At 39.5% G+C, this 19482-nt stretch overlaps 1 protein-coding gene across 2 annotated transcripts; it reads right to left on the bottom strand.

The window, feature by feature from the left end:
- Positions 1-833: 833 nt before the first annotated feature.
- LOC133882496 (uncharacterized) lies at positions 834-14800 on the bottom strand. Of its 2 annotated transcripts, XM_062321694.1 has the most exons (9): positions 12181-14800; positions 11069-11201; positions 10866-10954; positions 9825-10063; positions 4325-4411; positions 3423-3522; positions 3062-3275; positions 1845-2975; positions 834-1702 (listed from the first exon to the last, which is right to left on the bottom strand). In XM_062321694.1, the coding sequence occupies exons 1-9, from the start codon at positions 14410-14412 to the stop codon at positions 1692-1694; spliced, it is 4236 nt and encodes a 1411-aa protein (XP_062177678.1). In that variant the 5' UTR covers positions 14413-14800; the 3' UTR covers positions 834-1691. The 2 variants fall into 2 exon arrangements, with proteins under 2 accessions (XP_062177678.1, XP_062177670.1); XM_062321686.1 differs by having other exon boundaries at positions 834-2975; positions 12181-14799.
- Positions 14801-19482: the final 4682 nt, after the last annotated feature.

Below are 19482 nucleotides of genomic sequence, written 5' to 3'. Positions count from 1 at the left end.
TCGTAGCAATTACCACAAAAAAAAACCTCCTATTAAGTATTAACCATTCTTCTTTCTAACTCTGGCCTATTACTTGACGGACCACAAACTGTTAGAAATGGCTTGCAATTAACCTAATAAACTCTATGCCTAGTCCTACTAGAGGCAAATCCAAAGTATTCGTTGCTAATTAGAAGATTTGAGTAATTATCATTTTCCTCTATGAACTATCGGTCATTATCAACATGTCACCACGAACTGACATCTCGATCAAAAGAGAACATACAACTACCATTTTTGTACCTTTACCCCCTTCCGTTAGGGAATCTCGTTAAATTGAATAGAATATTCAATTTTTAAACCTTAAGTTTTATTTAAAGATAAAAACACCCTAAAACAATAATTTAATAAAAAAATGAGAAATAGAGGAGGTGGCCGGGCACCACCCTCAGGGTGCATCTAGGGTGGCCACGAGCCACCCCCGACTTAGATCGTGGGTGGTTGCCAGATGCACCAAGAGAGTGGCAGGCGCCCCTAGATTTGTGAGCCACCCCCTCTCCTAAAGGAGTGGCTGTCACATTTGTTGTTGCATGCTCTCTTTTGATGAATGTGTCAATTCGTGATGATATGTTGACAATAACCCGTAGTTCCTGAAGAAGAATTGTAATTATCCTTAAAAGATTCACAATTCACATAAAGAGCCTCCGATTAAAAAGTCCATGCATTGCCCTTATTGAGGGCATAATAATAATGTCCAATATAAGTCACTTTATACAATTAAATCCCTTAAAAAAAGAAAAAAAAAATTGAAACTTCTTTTTCTTCTAATTGACAAAACGTTAACAGAATACGAGTTTGAGATAACAGCAATTTCCTAATATAAGTAATAACATCAGATGTTGCATTGATTACAGTAGAGTAACAAGAACAGTCAAAATCAAAACCTGGCGAGCTCGGAGGAAAAACTAATCGTACAAAGAGATGATTATTAACGCCCAATGAATCTGCAGATCTAAATAATATATAAAACATTGCATAGGAAACCCTCGTTTAAGTACCATGAAATTTTCAAATGGCAGAGCCCTCTTTCACTTCAGATCATGACAATAGCCCCAAATTGAACACTTCAAACAAGTTGGTTCTCAGAGCAGGAAGAAACTTAAGAGGTTCCTGGAGTACCATCAAGGGCACCATGTCTTGTTGTTCTCATAGAGAAACAGATCAAATTCAGCAACAAAATTGATGGTAACCGGGAAGATCTATTCAAGTATCATCCACAACAACCTAATTTCATGTGATGAGATGACTTCGATTAATAGCAAACTGATACCATGATAAAGGGCTTCGAGAGACTTCACACTTGTATATACACCATGAAGCCGCATAAGTACATTGGGTGACATGCTCAGGACATTTCACAAGACCACCTCCAACTTCCGAGGATCGTGCTTCAGAAGAGCAACTTCACCATTGACTTTGTGATTATATTACACCACATCACTAGCATCAGAAGGCACATTTCCAAACTTTCTGAGAGAAAACTTAATCTTGACATGCGCAAAAGTTAACCTAGAACCTTAAAAGGCTAGGGGCTGAATGAAAATTTATTCACACTATCTGAATCTGGGGACAGACATTAGCTCCAAAGCCTTAAAATCTTTTAAGCATGAGGCATTCCCTCGTCGAGAAATACGGTTACTCAAGCAGCGTACTCAGTCAGATGCTGAAATAATATCAAACAGAACCAGATTCAGCCCTTTCATGTGCATCAATCCCAGAATTGTCATCAGATGAATGTAATCTGTTTTTTATCTCACATGCAATTTGAATATTTGAATCAGTTTTAAATTGCAAGGAACCCTCACCACAACCATTTTGAGTAGAATCAGAGACATCTAGGGTTTCATTCATCTCCTTGGTGGTGTTCTCAGCCAAAACTTTCCCTGAAGAAGGAACAGGCTCGAGATGGTCAACATTACTGTTTACTTCATGGGCCTCATCCATATCACTCTCTCCCAAAGACTGGCCATTATCTACAACAGGGCAATCCATTACTGGTTCATTTTCCAACGCAGGTGCATCATGACCTATATCAGAGGGAAACATATGTATCCTGACAGATGCAGATTGAGCTAACTTGTCCTCTGAATGAGAGTCGAAACATGTAGTTCCCTCTACGAAAACAGGAATTGTAACTTCACGAGAAACATCTACTGCTCTACTCTTCACGGAAGTTTTATTTAAGGACACAACCGGACATTGGAAAGAAAACTGCATATTATCTTTGTCAATAAAATCCAACACTAGCTCTTTTTTGATCTCTGGTGCATCATGGCTTGCATTAGGGGGAGACTCACATTTCTTCTCAGAAGCAGATGCAGCCAACTTGTACCCAGAAAAAGAGTCAGAACATATAGCCCACTCAGTCAGAACTGGAATCTTAAGTTTATGGGAAGCATCTAAAAAACTTGAATCTGCAGGTGCAACATCATCAATTATCTCATTGGCACAAGGCAAACATGCATCATCACATCCATGAGGATCATGCCCCGATGCAGCATCTATACCAGATTTATTATCTGCAGAATCATTAGCATAATGCAAGCCAGCATCATCACACCCATGTAGATCATGCCCAGCTGAGGAATCCATATCAGATGTATTGTCGGTGGCTGCAACTTCATCAGTTATCTCATTAGTATGATGCAGACAAGCATCATCATCACACCCATGAGGATCAGCCAAAGAATTCATATTAGATTTATTATCTGCAGCTACAACTTCATCACTTGTCTCATTAGCACGATGCAGACCAGCATCATCACACCCATGAGGATCATCCGCAGCTGCAACTTCATCAGTTATCTCCTTTGCATGATCTGAACCAGTACCGCTACACCCATGAGAATCTTGCCCCGCTGAAGATTCCACATCAGATTTATTTTCCACCTCAGGCCTACTAGAATGTTTGCTTTTGCACTCTCTTTTCTTTGCACCTATTGGAAAGAAACAAATACGAACTTAAATGACAGGCCGTAGATATACAATTAAAGGGGAAGACAACAAACAGCGCAGCTGATACCTGGGCTGGTTGTCATGTTTCCCTCAATGTTTTCTTGCACCAGTAGCAGCTTCTGTAACATATCTGTACCAGGGAAGACTAACATATTCATTGATCTCATTTCTTGCTTGAGTGAATCCTCAAGAGGGGTGAACCCAAAAACCACAGTCCATGTATGCATGAGTTCGGCAATTGCAGGAATAATCAGTCTCTCAACCTTGAGAGAGCAGAGAGCCTTCAAATAGTAGGAAAACGGGTGAAGTCAATGGCATAAATGAAAAGGGCAAAAAGAAAGAAAAAAAAAAAAAAAACAGAGATGCAATAATTTGAATCTCTTTCCCATGCTAGTGAAATCACAAAGGACATGGTTCTTGTAGCTTACTGATTCAATAGCACCAAAAAGCCGGCGGCACATCCCTTGACGCCTATATATATGGCGAGTTCCAATAAATGGCATCTCCGCTAACTTGGTCCCATGGAACCTAACCAGGTGGTAGACACCATAATGATAAGGATCACAATCCGCACACAATCAGAAATCGTATAAGTCTCAAGACTCACCAAATAAGAACTCCTCCCTCACACCAGAACTTAACTAGTCAAATAGGAAATAAAAAAAATGATGGAAAGAATTTAATAGCATGCTAATCCACACACACACACATTCAAAATAATCAAGATCCCATTAACAGGAACTTATATATCATGGGGGAAGTTGGATAATTAACATGAGAAATCTGCACAAGGAGCGTATCATATAACAAGACTAGACCGACTATTAAATACAGTACTATACCAACATTAAAATCTCTGTCCCATGAAAGCTTCACTTAGAAGAAGAGAAGAGGAAAAGAAAATAAAAGTAATGGTCATAGACATAATATTCCAGCTAGGCAGGGGAAAAAAGATACAAAGAAAAGATCTCTTGAACAAAGACATTCATAAGAAGACCATTGCAATTGAAGAGCTCCCTTGTCATAAGAGGAGGAGCAGGAGCATGCTTCCTCAAAGCATGTTCCCACATGATTTTCCAGAAGCCGATAACTTTGTCTAAGCCTCAAGTATTTTGGATAATGTAATTAATTTAACTGGGATCAGTTATAAGTGCATCAAATAATAAACCATATTATTTGCCTTTGGGACATCCGCAGGGAGAGGACAAATCTTTCCAATATATATATATATATATACATATATTTTGCTTTATTTATGCCTTCACACTAAAAAAGATAAACTGCCTAGGTAGAAACATATTAGTGACCATGGAAGTTTAGGGTATGGTACCTGATAGAAGCTGCAGAAATTATTTCATCACCCCTCTCCAAAATAACAGTGTAGAAGCCACCGTAGTTTAGACGATTCAAGTTTGATCTGGAAAAGAGAATGGGGAAACTAATTAACTTCAGAAAAAATGAGACAACATATGTTTCACAAAGACTATAGTAGAGATGGCGGGTATTTTAAGCGACAGAATTTACTATGCTTAAATACTCTAGAAAAGTGAGTGAATTATTCCAGTGAATTGAGCAGCCACACACAAAAGGAAACATTTACTCAGAAATTAGGTCATATATCTCAAGGACAGTTAGTGTTTGTAAACCAGTTGTACATCAAAACAGCTAAGTACAATTTATACAAAAGAAAACAGTAGTGGACCAGAAAAGCTCAAACACTTAAAAGCGAACTGGTATGCTAAGACATATTTACACCATGAAGCTCACTAAACCATAGTATCAGACTAAAGAATAATGTCATATAATTGTTTCCAATCTCATTGAACATTTGATCACACGTAAGTTGGCTACCAATGCTGGTCAGCAGGTTTTAAAACAACTTATAACCTTACGTTAAGGGCCCATAAGCATTGTGTGGACCCAATTTATGGGTGATTACTTATTTACCAAATCTCAATTTGTTATTCAGCCACTTCGGCGCTAGGACCTGTCCCAGTCTAACACCTAAACATAATAATGTCAAATCTTCACAACTTTGACACTGCATGAGTCTTAACCCCGCATGTAGAGGTAACAACATTAATCAGGACAAATTTACATCTTTTTTTTTTTGATAAATAATGTCATATCATTGAAAAGCGCAAAGGGATAAGTTGGATAAGGTGCTCTTGATAAGGGTAACCCTACCACCCTTAGAAAAATACAACATTTTCCAACTAGTCAACCGACATTCTATCTTCTCAATAACACCGTCCCATATATGTTTGGCCTTAAAGGAGGCCTCCAACGGAAGACCAAGGTACTTCATGGGCAGAGACGCAACCCCACAACCCAAAATAATCAACCCAACCACATTACCAACAATCCCCACAGGAACCAATTCCAACTTGGATAAGCTCATCTTCAAACCTGACACATCTTCAAAACATAAGAATAAAATCTGTAAATTACAAAGATCGTTTGGTTCGGCCTAACGGAAAATCAAAGTATGAGCCGCAAACAGAAGAAGGGAGATATCAATCCATGTCCCAAGCCAGACAACAAACCTCCACTCACTACGGCTGAAATCATCCTCCCCAACGCCTCCATCACTATGACAACGGAGACAAAGGGTCCCCTTGCCTCAAGCCATGATAGCAGCTAAAGAAGCATGTGGGAGAACCGAGAAACACACTGAGGGAATACAATGAGCTATCCATGAGCATCATTTCCCCCCAAACCCGCACCTTCTCAACATGTACAATAGAAAATCCCAATTAACGTGATCATAAGCTTTTTTTATGTCCATTTTACATATACCCCGATTCCCCAAATCTCAATCTATTATCAAGGCATTCATTCTGTGACTTAGAAATAATCTTCTCCAACACCAACTCAAGCTTGTTTGCTAGAATCTTAGCAATAACGTTATAAATGCTACCCACTAGATTGATCGAGCGAAATTCCTTGGGATCGACAGCCCCTAGAATCTTCAAAATGAGGGCAAGAAACGTAGCATTAAGGCTTCTCTCGAACTTATCACTAGCATGGAAATCGTGAAAAAGCGTTCATGATATCCTCTTTCAAAACCACCCAACAAGCTTGGAAGAACGCCAAAGAGTAACTGTCAGGGCCTGACATCTTGTCACCGTTCAAAGCTTTCACAACCTCTCACACCTCTATTTCATCAAAATCTCTCTCCAACTATCTCACCTCAGACTAGGGGTGGACAAGCGGCACAGTTATTAACCGCTAACAACCACAACTGCATAACCGCCTAGGCCAATTGTAGTTACAGGTTTTAGGTATTGATGAAAGTGGATACTAACCGGGTAACTAGTAACCGGTTTTATAATATATATTATATATTATAATATATAATCTTCCTAAAGCAAATCTTTAGGAAGTTGCACTCCAAGAACCATTTTTCTAGCACAATTTCTTTGCCACATGTTTTCCTAATCCTTATTAAGAGACTTGGGCCCAAGCCCGCTGGTGATCAATCGCACTTCTCTCTTGTATATCCACCATGTATCCATCCTTCCCCGCCAAATGGCATCAATTGCCAAGATTCATCAATCCAATCAATTAAATGGTGACACACATAGAAATAATCTACTTCTGTATCAACACAATGGTACTATGGGCACTATTCATGGTTACATCTACACCTCTTTTTTTCCTTTTTACATCAAAAGTGAAAGAGCCCCTGACCAACTTGATAGAAAACTTTTGTCAGTGCTTCACATAATGAAACATCAAATTGGTAATTATAAAAAAAAAAAAAAAAAAAATGGTCTATTGAAGGCCCAATATTAGTAAAAAGAACAGTGATGATTACAAAAAAAAAAAAAAAAAATTGTGTTTTTGGAATTTTATGAAAAATGGTAAGGGATAATAAGCAGCATTCAGTAACCGCATAACCGCCAATTGTGGTGAAGCTAACTGGCCTAGCGGTTGTGGTTATTTAAAAATGATAACCTTCTAAAGCAATTAAAATTAAGAGGAAATAACCACAATCACTTGTACACCCCTACCTCAGACTCATCAATAAAATTAAAGGAAAGACCATCCACCACAGGCCTCCAATTGAACTGCTCAATGAACAACTTTTGGTAAAACTGGACAACATGCTCGTGGATCTCCGACCAGTTGGTTGTGCCATCAATCAACAAGGAGTCGATAGAGTTCCTTCTTCTGTTGGAGTTAGCCATGGTGTGAAAAAACTCAGTACACTTGTCACCTTCCTATAACCACAGCACCCTAGATTTCCTCCTCTAGTTCACCTCTTCCATGAGAGTAGATCTTTCTAACTCACTAACAATCCATGCCTTCTTCATTTTCTCCTCAAAACCTAAGGCCCTTTCTTCTTCAAGGACTTCAAAAACACATAACTCTTCTAGAAGAATCTTCTTCTTCCATTCTAAATTTCCAAACACCTCTCTGTTCCATTTTTTGAAATCAATTTTCAAGGCCTTGAGCTCGCTTGCTAGAACAAAGCTTAGTAAGCCTTGGAATGATAAAAGTTCCACCAGTGTTTCACCTTGCCCACAAAGCCTTCAAACTTTAGCCACACATTTTCAAATTTGAAGGGCCTACTACAACCTTAGAAAGTCACCACAGTCAAGGAGGATAAGGAAATGATCAAAACAGAGTCTAGGAAGCCTCCTCTAGGAAACACCAGGAAATTGGGCTTCCCATGCTGGAGAGACAAGGAATCTATTAATTCAAGACCAAGCAAGGGAATCCCGATTATTCAACCAAGTAAAAGAATCGCCAACAACAGAAAGGTCCATCAGTCCCTGCTCAAAAATGAAGTCACACCACCATCGTTGGGCACAAGCAAGCTTCTCCCAACCTTTAACTAAGGAAACGGGTGACATTAAAATCACCCCCAACACACCAAGGCAAGCTCCACCAACTGAGCAAACCAGCCAACTAATCCCACATAAGCCTTCTATATCATCAGCATTAGGGCCATAAGCACCCGCAAAAGCCCAAGTGGAATAATCTTCAATGTTTCTAAAGGAAATAGCCAAGGAGAATTCACCCACACACTCGTCTATCTTCTCCACCACCCTTCTGTTCCACATAATCAAAATACCACCTAAAGCCCCTCTGGAATCCAAGCAACACCAATCTACATGATGACACCCCCACAAGCTACGTACAACACTACAACACATAACTTCAAGCTTAGTTTCTTGAAAGCAGACAATATCAACCTTCCATTCTCTGAGCAAATTCCACACCCTCGGCCCTTCATTCAACCCTCTCACGTTCCATGATAGTAATCTAGGCTTCATTAAAAAAAAAAAAAACAAAAAAAAAAAAAACTAAAAGCCCCCTATCCTTGCCTTTTCCACAGCTTCAACTCTCACCTTTGACATCAAAGTTAATGGAACACTCCAACCTTCTTAGCTCCATGCTTCCTCTATTGCCAAGTTTAGAGAGAGAAGCCGACTCCTCCAGTCTACGCCAGCACTCTTCAATAACTGTCAAAAGAAACATAAACTACTCCTCAAAACCCGTACATGAGACCCCCACGATCTGATAAATCTCCGTCACACATTGCAAAAACCAATCTAAATAACCAAAGATACCCAAAACTATAGGGGGTAGGAGCTTAGAGGGGAGCAGAGAATCCCCCCATTGGAGTCCCGACCTAGAGTCGTGCTGCACACAAACTGCCTATCCACCCCCCCCCCCCCCCCAAAATAAGCACAAAGCAAAGCAACTTCTTTCCCCTTGTTCCCCGCACCACCCCCAATCGGTCCTGAGACCAAGTCATCAAAACCCAGGCTATTGCCCCCCTCGACAACACTGGGTATCTTATTGGCAAAAACATGGAGGTTGGGTAAAAGAGGTGCAGTCCTACTTCCAAACAAGGGAGCTGCGAATCCATCTGCGATGAAGACGACGACCCAGCATCACCGGTAGAGGCACTGGTAGTGGCCCACGAAAGTACCAAACCAGAGTCCTTTGTCGTGTCTCAAACATATATATTTTGAGAAATGGTTCAACACAAACAGTTTTAAGCAATGGTTCCACATATCCATTCAGAGAAGTTCAGATTTCCAGCACTGTGTCTGCATCAAATGTGACTCATTCTGCTGATTAAATATTTTGATTATATCCCATTCTAGTTAGTGAATAGAAGCTCAACTTTTCATTCATTCAACAAAAAAAGAGCATAATATAAAATGGCAAATTTCTAAAGATTAAAGAACAATTCCAAATTTGGATGACCAGTCTCCAAAGACATTTTTACTCAAGAGAATAGAAGCTCAACTTTTCATTCAAGGCTAAAAATTATTATCAGTAATTTGAATTAACTAAGACCAAATTCAATAGAACCATATTTATGCATATACAAGTGCTCATTCATCAAGAAGGAATATAATAATGTATCATTTTGTCCATGTCTATGAACCCATACTATTGTTCATGCCACTATATGCACATTAATCTAGTTAAAATCATAGGCATGAAAATAAAAGAACATCAGATTATAAAAGTTCATTCCTAATGGGAGAATCATTAAACCTACCCCAAATAAACATACTTATCAGACATTAAGCCAGTAAAACATCAGTAAAAAGAAAAAGAAAAAGAAAGAAAATCTCAGAAACTCAAAAAATCTAGCAGTCATTTAATGGAGATCACAGAAAGCAGTCACATAGTTCAATCGCACAGTCTCTCATCTGTTAGCCAAAGCAATACATAATTTTTTTTAATAAGTAATAGAAGTTCTATCAGAGAATAAAGGAATAAATACATAGGATGAGTACACTAGATTCTGTTGGCCAAAGCAATATTGTCTCAGCTAAAGTATAAAATTTAGACCTTACCCACAATTATGAAGAACATTATGTATTAAATTAATGCCACTTCTCCTGTCAACAATTGGCAAAAAGCATTCATCCATAACAGTCAGTGCAACAGCTAGCTTAGAATTGCATTCCACCCTTTGAGGAAGCCCTCGAAGAGATGTATCTGAGTCTTCGTCCATTCTATGAATAAGAGACCAAGAAAAGCCTGCTTCCAGCTCATGTTTGACTCCAAGATACTTTTGCAAGTGCTCAAAGAGCTGTAGAAGCAACAAGAATGCAATTCAACACAGTGCTTTTAGATATTATACAAAAGTTTACAAAGTGACGAGAGAGAGAGAGAGAGAGAGAGAGAGAGAGAGAGAGAGAGAGAGAGAGAGAGAGAGAGAGAGAGAGAGAGAGAGAGAGAGAGAGAGAGAGAGAGAGAGCCATACCTACCCCTACCCAGACATACAAGATAAATCAAGACCACCTGGTCTATTTGTTTTTTGATAAGTAAGAAGATTTTATTAAAAAAAGCGTAAAGCGCCCTAAGTACACAAGATGTATACAGAGAAATTTCTAAACACTTGAAGGTTGGAAGGGATAAAATACACACAAAATTCCCACGCCAGATGTCATTAGGTCTAAAACCTCCCAAATAATGCAAATATTATGCCATGACTGCGCCATAGTGTTACATAAGAACATAGCAATGTGGTTTGCACACAAATCAGCAGGAGGCCCATTAGAAAATCACTCATGAATAAGAAAACATCAAGAACGTTATCATGGAAAAGTATGCAGATGTTAGCAAGTTATTGGCACTCATCACCAAGTCTAAATTTCAAATGGGAAAGGAAGAACATTTTTTAAAAAAAAAATACTATTCTAACTAGCCATGACATTTACCAATCTTTTGTCACAAATTACTGAAATGGTAATTGTAATATCCTAATCAACTCATTAAAAACAGAATTGCCTCAGTGCTATGCACAGCCAATTAAACAATTTAACAGATACTTTTACAACTATGCTAAGATTTTTAGATAATTATACGCAGGAAGCCTGAAAAAAAGATACCTCTTTACATTTTTTCCCACAAAAAGAAGGGACTGAACTATTGGAATCAAAAGGAATAGCGTCCACCTCCGGCATGCATGATTTGTGATCTACAAGAGAGAAAAATCCAACCAAAATATAATCAGTGCACTAATAAGACAAGAGGAGAAAAGCATACAAGCCATTCAAAGAACTTCAAAGCGGAGTAAGAAAAAGATTACTACATTTTTTCTCACACAAACTGCAAATGAGTAGTGAAGACGCAGTTGCATCATCTCCTAGAGCAACAATTCCACTGACAACACCACAGAATTTGCATGTACAATTTGGACAGTGCCAATCACCGGGTGGAAGCATCTGTAACAATAAGAAAGCTAAGAATGCCTCAAGTACCACAGGAGCAAACAATCAAGGTAAAGCAGTTCTGTAACTACTCAAAGCTAACAACAACTCAAACAAATGCACCATCATCTAACAATTTTATTAATTGTGCTTCTATGAGTAAGCTGTGGGGGAAAAACAAATCCAACCTATGATCTTTATCCCAAAATTTCTATGAATTTTTTGTTCAGATAATCAATTGCAAATACTGGTTTGTAATTCATCATGGTATCATACAACTGTACACAAGTTCTCAACCATATGACCAAGCTAGTTTAAGCCATTAACTGCATTTTCCTTCATAGAGACCATAAAACACTACCAGAACAAACTTAGCAAATAAGTCTTGCATTAGGGTACCAACCCTAAGGCTACGCTTTAGAAAATAATTCCCTCCCTCCGTCCCCACAACCATCAATCCAAACTACCTGAAAGTACCACAACCTACATCTCACTTCATTCAATAGTGGTCCCGTATCAGTTAACCATGCAACAAAGACTCACACCATTCCATGATTCAATGTCTTATGTGCAACAATGGCCTTCAAGTGTTAACAATAACAGATGAGACAATGTTCATCTCTCCTCCGCTGCGCTCTCCCATCATTCACACAACCTAAAACCAAACGAACCTAAATCTCACTTACTCAACAGTGTTTCCCAGACCAAGGCACCACAAAAGAAAGACACCATAATCATGATTCAAAGTCTTTTGTGCACAAGTTCTCTCAAGTCTCAACACTAAAAGATATCTTGAAAGTCACTCAAACCTCTCTTCCAATATAGACCTCATTTTAATTAACATTTCATTAAAAATTTCAAAATCACACACAAAAGAATACCATGGGAAATTCAAAAGAAAAATAGAAAAGACAGGTACCATTGTTATATAACACAAGCAGCAACATGTAAGGAACAATATAAGCCCAAGTGAAATGAAATAGAGTACACATACCTGTATATCCAAGCAACTCTGATGGAATGTTGACGGGCAACCATCACAGCAGATCAAATCCCCACCATCTCCACAGATGCCACAAGTGTCATCATTTGGATCATCTCCACCTGTTTCTATAGGGTGGTAATCAGTGCGTTCAGACTCTTCTCGTCTATTCCATGCATCTATTTGGCACTGCAGAAGAGATACTCCAGACTCAAGATATATGTGTTGAAATGGCTGACGCAATTTGCTCCCTGCATGAATCTCAAACTTCGAAACTGTAAGGATTTTACTGCAGCAACCACAATGAATGCCATCTCGTGTAATCCAGCCCTCCAGCATTACTCGAGTCCGCCGACGGTTCATATACTGCACTTTTTGGCTTAATCCCACAGTTCCCGAGTCAATCAGCCAAGAAAGCAGCGTCAGTTTTCCAGTATAGGGAACAAAACCATCCGTTTCCGAATTTTGTCCCTTGTTAGAGCCACGGACCAACAAAGTACATCTGCCAAGTTTTCTACTTTTTCTTCCATGTAGCATACGGGAATTGGATCCAGATGATGGTTTCTCAATGCTATCATGCAAATGACGAGTAGAATTCTGACATTTTGAGTTTACACTGGCAGAACCATTCTCATTCATTCTACTCTTCAAGGACTTACCACTCTGCTTTATGAAGGAGCTTAGTTTCTCTTCATGGCTATCACTGTCCATGCTCTCCACATCATGCTTGGTACTTGCAGATCTTTTTACAGCAGATTTTGTCGTATTTTCATTCTCACTGCAATCTATCTGCTTCTTTTTCATTTCTCTCTCAATTTTCTTTCGAGTTTTCCTAGTTAATTGGCAAAGTACCTCATCAGCTATAGGAGCAAAAGAAGATCCATCCTCACTGGGTTTAGGCTCAACATCCTCATCTCTCAATTGCTTTTGAAGTGCATCATAGGCCTTTATGATTGACCAGTACGCTGTTCCTGAGGGGTTAATGTACACAGCATCTAGATAGTCTCTGTTCCTCCTAGGCCGATAATCTATCGTCCAGTGAGCACTTAGAAGCATCTCTCTAATCCGTTCGCGCAGTTTTTGCTTTTCTGTGCCACTGCCACGCCTAACTTTTCCTTCTTTGATCAAAGTTGGAGGGATCTTGTCACATGGAGGAGTCTTTTCCTCTTCGCAACTTATCCTCTTCATAGAATTACGAGCTTCCACGTTCTTCAATCCTAGCTTCAATGATGTATCACTGTCCTCTGAATCCCAGTCGCTGCCCTTACTATTCTTACTTGATAACGATTTCCGCAAAGTCATCTGGGTTTTTTTTGGTAGGACAAGTACACCTGGTTTCTCAAGAAGTTTTCTCTCCGAGTATGACGACGAAGGAATTACTACATTCCTCTTAGCAATATCTTCAGTCCTTGAACCCCTTCTATTTTCCTCAGCTTTCCGGTGATCAAAGTTTTCCAGAGGTCCACGCAACTTTTTCTTCTTGTTTACCATCACCTTCAAAACACCATTTTTCCCCTGAACTCTGATGGGTTCATCTGAAGGACCCATAAACTTCTCTCTCAAAAAGGATGGAGGTCGCTGAGGTCCATCCCTATTCATCTTAAACCTACTATTATCAACATTATCTCCCAAATTCAAGCCACTCGTTCGGTCAGAATATAAACTCTTTCTCTTGTCAACACCGTGTCTACTAGACCCGGCTTCATATTCCCTCTCAATCCCACTCCGAGTCATGTCCACAGCTCCAAAAAACCTTCTACCCCCAACTTCAATTCCACCATCATTCAAATGCTTCCTCCGCATCCTTTCCATCTCAACCCCGTCATACTCATCAAATTCAAATACATCCAACTTACCTCTCTTTCTTTGGCTCTCATCAAAACCATTCCTACCAACCATACCATCATCATAGTGCCTAATATGTTCTAACCTATCCCTCTTTCTACCTATTCCGCTCCCATCTACAATACCCTTTTCGAAAGCAGATAAACCATTACAGACCCTTAAAGTTTCAGGGCCAACCCTTCTCCTAGGTGCCAGCGAGAGCTCTTCACTCGAGCCCGAATCACTCGTAACCAACCTCAACCTCTTTTTCTTCTTCGACTCGGAAACGTTCCGAGTACTAGACGAACCAACCCCTCCCACTCCATCCGCAGTTTTCTTTCTAACAATTAAGCAACCTGAAGAATTTCTATTTTTAACCACAAGCCCTGACCGGCCACCAGATCTCAAACCGTCCTCCATCTACATCAAATGCCAAGGATATAACCCCTAAATCCCAAAATCCCCCTTCAATTCCATACGAAATTAATCAATTGAAACCCTAATTCTCTCCCAAACAAAATCCCGAACCAAAACTACCAGATCTGAACCAAAATAATTTGTGAATTATATGACAACACCCAAACCGTAGGCAAAGGAAGATTTCGAAAACATTACCTCGCCGGAAAGTACTGCGAGTCCTTCACCGGCAATCCACCGTTGGGATAGGTCCGATCAGTGACGCAATTTCCCGGCGAAAGCAGCTGACTGGAGAGCCAAGAGAGCCTGTGGGCTTGGTTTGCAATGGCACTTTTAGGAAAACCAGACCTTTGTGCTCTCTCTTTATATTTTGTTATTCTCAGTTTCTTTTATTTCAACATAATTGCTTCTACGTTTCAATGTATAATTATTATTTCTCTTTTTTTTTAGCTCTGTTTTTCCCTCCAAATCTGGGAATTCGACGCTGGTCCTGACCGTTAATCACGGTTGAGATCGTTCCACGTCGGAGAGCCCTGTGATCTCTGGCACGTGGCGATATCAAATCGGGCGTAAACGAGGTAGGTAAGCTGTTTTAACAGTTTGGCAGTATCGCTACGTATCGGTTCTTCCAGTTAAACGAGGAATATACTCTACACGCGCGGAAGGGAGCGCGTGGAGGAAGGGCTAGGATCAGACACAGACAGTGGAGAAGAGAGGCCCTTCCACTGGGCTTGTTCCCCACGATGAGCTCAGGCTCTCGTTGGGCCTGTTACTGTTTTGGATAAAACTAGGTTGCTTTTGGTGCCTCACGGGTTTAATCCCGAGGTACTTTTTTGTATGTTTTACCGTTTTCAGTTTGACAAAGTGGCTCAGCGGACAGGAGCGCTACTGCAGTTGTTTACGCCACGACCGTCGTTCTGAATTGGCCTTTGCATGAACACTGAGATCGAACCACACGTGCACAGACGACACGTGCATCATAAAAAAAATCACCAAAATTATCATGATTGGAGATTTGAGTGAAAAAATCTTACTTATCCCCTAAAAAAAAGAACATTTAAAAAATAAAATAAAAACAAAAACTAGTGGTGTAGTAAGAGGTGGAGCACCCACAAATACTAAACATTCTTTGCAATTCTTAAGATATTATCATATCATGTACAATTTTTAAAATTTCAATCGCTATTTTCAAATTAAATTAGTGTTAAATCTTAATCTTTTTTAAATTAAATCATTAAGATTTTATTATATATTGATTTACACTTTTAACATATATTGATACAATTGACTGACCGCCCGAATCTAACTTAAGTGAAATTGCAAAGGCAAATAAGAAAACACAAGTGACTCACCGAAAGATACCGGCAAAGACACTCCGATGTTTAAGTCAGTATGATAAGTTTGTGAAGAGAATAAGGTTAAAAAAGATAATGGTGAACTGTGAAAGTACCTTAAACTTTGGGTTGTTGTTGGCTTCCTTTATAGGACCTGGAAGACATTGAAGGTCGAGGGTTTGATTTGATAGATGGCTGATCATCGTGGATATCTTTCCTTCTAGTCGGCCATGTCCATAATAGGCAAAATTATTAGAGGGGATAATGTTTTTCCTTATATACCTAACTTCCCATACATGTATCTCGTTGATCAGGGTGTCTCTCGGTTGCGACTCCGTTAATTAAGACACCTTCGGTTGGAGGACCCTCGATCAGGAGGCCTTACTTATAAGAGTATATCATATAGCGGAAAGCGGAAATTATATGATCTAACACTAAATATATTATAACAATGCATCATCTATCATTGAATATAACTATAGAGCTGCCAAGTATAATATATTTATGAACAATTAATAGCTTATAATTATGCAAAGCAAACCTGACCAAAATAGTCATTCACTTGGCATCTTCAATCCAGCGAAAATACTTCATTCTAAAAATTGGTAAACATGTTAACCTATAAAACACCAAAAGTGTACGTTTCGATTTCACAATGGAAAGTAACTACATAAGCCCATACTTAATAAGTAAATTATTATGTAACTTGTCAAGTTATGCAATGAGCATTAAGTATCACTTTTCTCAGACTTAAGTAATCAATGATGTTATATGGATTTTGAAAATAGATCAATGTTGCCGGCATTATTATGTCAATGTGAAAATTTGTTTGGTTTTAAAGTAAGTTGTACATAATTTTGGTAACAGGTCACTAGATTATATTTTAATGTAGGAAAAATGTATAATAAGTATATTATATGTAACAGTTATAGTTATCTTACATATGGTATATTTGAGTTCTTAACTCCTTCTTGATATGGCTAATGTTGTCTAGAGGTGTACAAACAAGGTGGCTATTAACCATAAATAACCAGTAACCACTAATAACTGCAAACAACCGCTAACCGTAAGAAATTGAGAAACCGAAAATAACTGCAACCAGACAACCAGGTACCTGGTTGTGGTTGCCAGTTATAGCATTTTAAAAAACTGAGTAATCAGTAACCATTTTTTCTATTATATATATATATATATATATTCATCACAGTTGCTAGATTGCTTAATCAAAGAAATATTTGCAAGGCTAGCACTATATTAGTGGATACCGGAAAAACTGCAGTCAATGTGATGGTCCAGGCATAGTATTGTCATCACATCAGGTTGAAGGAAAAATTGAAAAGATCAAATTTTGTTGTGACACTCTCTTTACTCACTTGCCAATTAGTCAAGTATTAAAATAGTTGAGGTCACTGTCGCCAATCTACACCACATGCATCATTCTCTCCTATACAAACTTAGCGCTTAGTGCAGTAAAGCTTCACTATTCCTCTCATGGTGTTGCATATTAGATTCAACAACATATGAAAACCTATTATCTGGTTACTAACTAATTTGTAATAACTGGATAATCGGCGGTTGGTAAAAACCCCAACCGAACCGGTTGTTGTGAAAATTTTAAAACTCGCAAGTGCACGAATCGTTTGCAATATAGCGTTATGCAAGTGCGAGGTCGATCCCACGAGGAATTGTGTTGTGAAAATTAATCCCTATTCAAACTAATCCTATTTTAACCTAGTTCTAATTTTAGGGGTTTTTGACAAAAGAAAACATAAACAAAAATAATAAAAATAAAGGGGTCTAGGGTTTTGGAATCCACGCCCTCCAAATCATAGCAAAATATTCTTATGTTCATCAATACTTATCCGAAGTTGTCACTATAAAAATCTTATGTATGTTCTACTATGCTTCAAAAAATTGTTTAAATCATTCAATGAATCTATTCTTTGTACAAATCACAAAAGATATCCGGTTTAAACCAAATCATCAAATGTATCAGTAGAGCGAAACACAATGAATATCCAACATTTATATATATAAACCAAGCAATCAACTAAATGAGACTATTTCAAATCATCACTTGTATCCGAAAATCACAAGAGATATCCAAAAATCATCTCAAAAATTGATAAGAAGTAAAACATTGAAAATATTAACCCCAATAAAATCGGATAGTATAAACTCTCATGAAAACATTTTCGCTCTTCAATGGTGAGGTTTCATCCTCAACCTTAGTAGAAGGTTTAACTACACATAATAAAATAAATAAAACTTAAGACATTAAATTAAAAACATAAAAATCAAACATTTACAAAAGACATATGGTGCAGAAAATCTAGCCCAAGAAGGAGAGAAGCAGAGGCATAGCCTCTACTCTCACACTTCTCTTTCTTTTCTCTATGCCTCTTCTCTTCTTTCCGTTTTTTCTCCTCTCTGTTCTTCCATGGCATGGTGCTACCTTTTATAAAGAAATAGCATGATGCAGGTTGCTGTCTTGGTGGAGTGTGCTGCCTTCACGTGATGCCCATGCTGTCCAAGCTGGAGTGTGGTGTCCAAGGTGCTGTCTAGAGGAGCTGCTGGGCGTGCTGTCCAGGTGCAGAAGATGCTGCAAGTTATTGTCCAGCAGCTGCTGTCCCTTGCAGGTACTGCCAGGCGTGCTGTCCAAGTGCAGAAGGTGTTGCAGGTCGTGCAAGTTGCTGTTCAGCAGCTGCTGTCCCTTGCAAGTGCTACAGAGTGTTGTTGCTGTTCAGGCCTTGGGGAGAGCTACTGTCCATGCTGTCAAGTGCTGCAGAGTGTTGTTGATGTCCAAGCCTTGGGGAGAGCTGCTGTCCATGATGTCAAGTGCTGCAGAGTGTTGTTGCTGTCCAGGCCTTGGGGAGAGCTGCTGTCCATGCTGTCAAGTGCTGCAGAGTGTTGTTGATGTCCAGGCCTTGGGGAGAGCTGATGTCCATGCTGTCAAGTGCTGCAGAGTGTTGTTGATGTCCAGGCCTTGGGGAGAGCTGTTGTCTATGATGTCAAGTGCTGCAGAGTGTTGTTGCTATCCAGGCCTTGGGGAGAGCTGCTGTCCATGCTGTCAAGTGCTGCAGAGTGTTGTTGATGTCCAGGCCTTGGGGAGAGCTGTTGTCCATGCTGTCAAGTGCTGCAGAGTGTTGTTGCTGTCCAACCTTGGGGAGAGCTGATGTCCATGCTGTCAGGTGCTGCAGAGTGTTGTTTCTGTCTAAATGCTATCCAACAGCTACAGGTGCTGTCCAAGTTGTTGTCCATGCTGTCCAGCAGGTTGGGATTCGGTGCTAGGGGAGTGCTATTGGACGTGATTTGCTGCTGGGGAGGAGTGTAGAGCTGCTGTCCATGCTGTCCAGCAGGTTCTGTCCAAGCTTGGGGGAAGTGTTGCCCATGCTGTCAAGCAGCTTGGTTCTTGGTGTGGAGAAGGAAGGGTGCTGCTGCCCACGTGCATGAGCTGCTTGGAGTGGAAATGGTGCTGCTGTCCAGCAGCTTTGGGAAGGGCATAATCCCCCTTTTGGTTCGGCCCTCAAGCAGTTTTTGGACTCCCTTCCATGTGTTCCTGCATGAGCAAGTTAAGGAGAGGTTTGTGCCTTGGATTTGCTAAAATGGGAGTGAGTGGATGCTGCTGTCCACGTGCTGCCCTTGGAAAGAATTGTGCAACAATTGGGACTCTTTTCTCTCTATTACCTAACTAAAGTACCAAAACTAACAAAAGCATTAGAAAATAACAAAGCTAAAG

This window comes from Alnus glutinosa, chromosome 1 (assembly GCF_958979055.1).
Source record: "Alnus glutinosa chromosome 1, dhAlnGlut1.1, whole genome shotgun sequence".
NCBI lineage: Eukaryota > Viridiplantae > Streptophyta > Magnoliopsida > Fagales > Betulaceae > Alnus > Alnus glutinosa.
The sequence above is the reverse complement of the archived record's forward strand: the minus strand, read 5'-3'. Positions and strand labels throughout refer to the sequence as shown.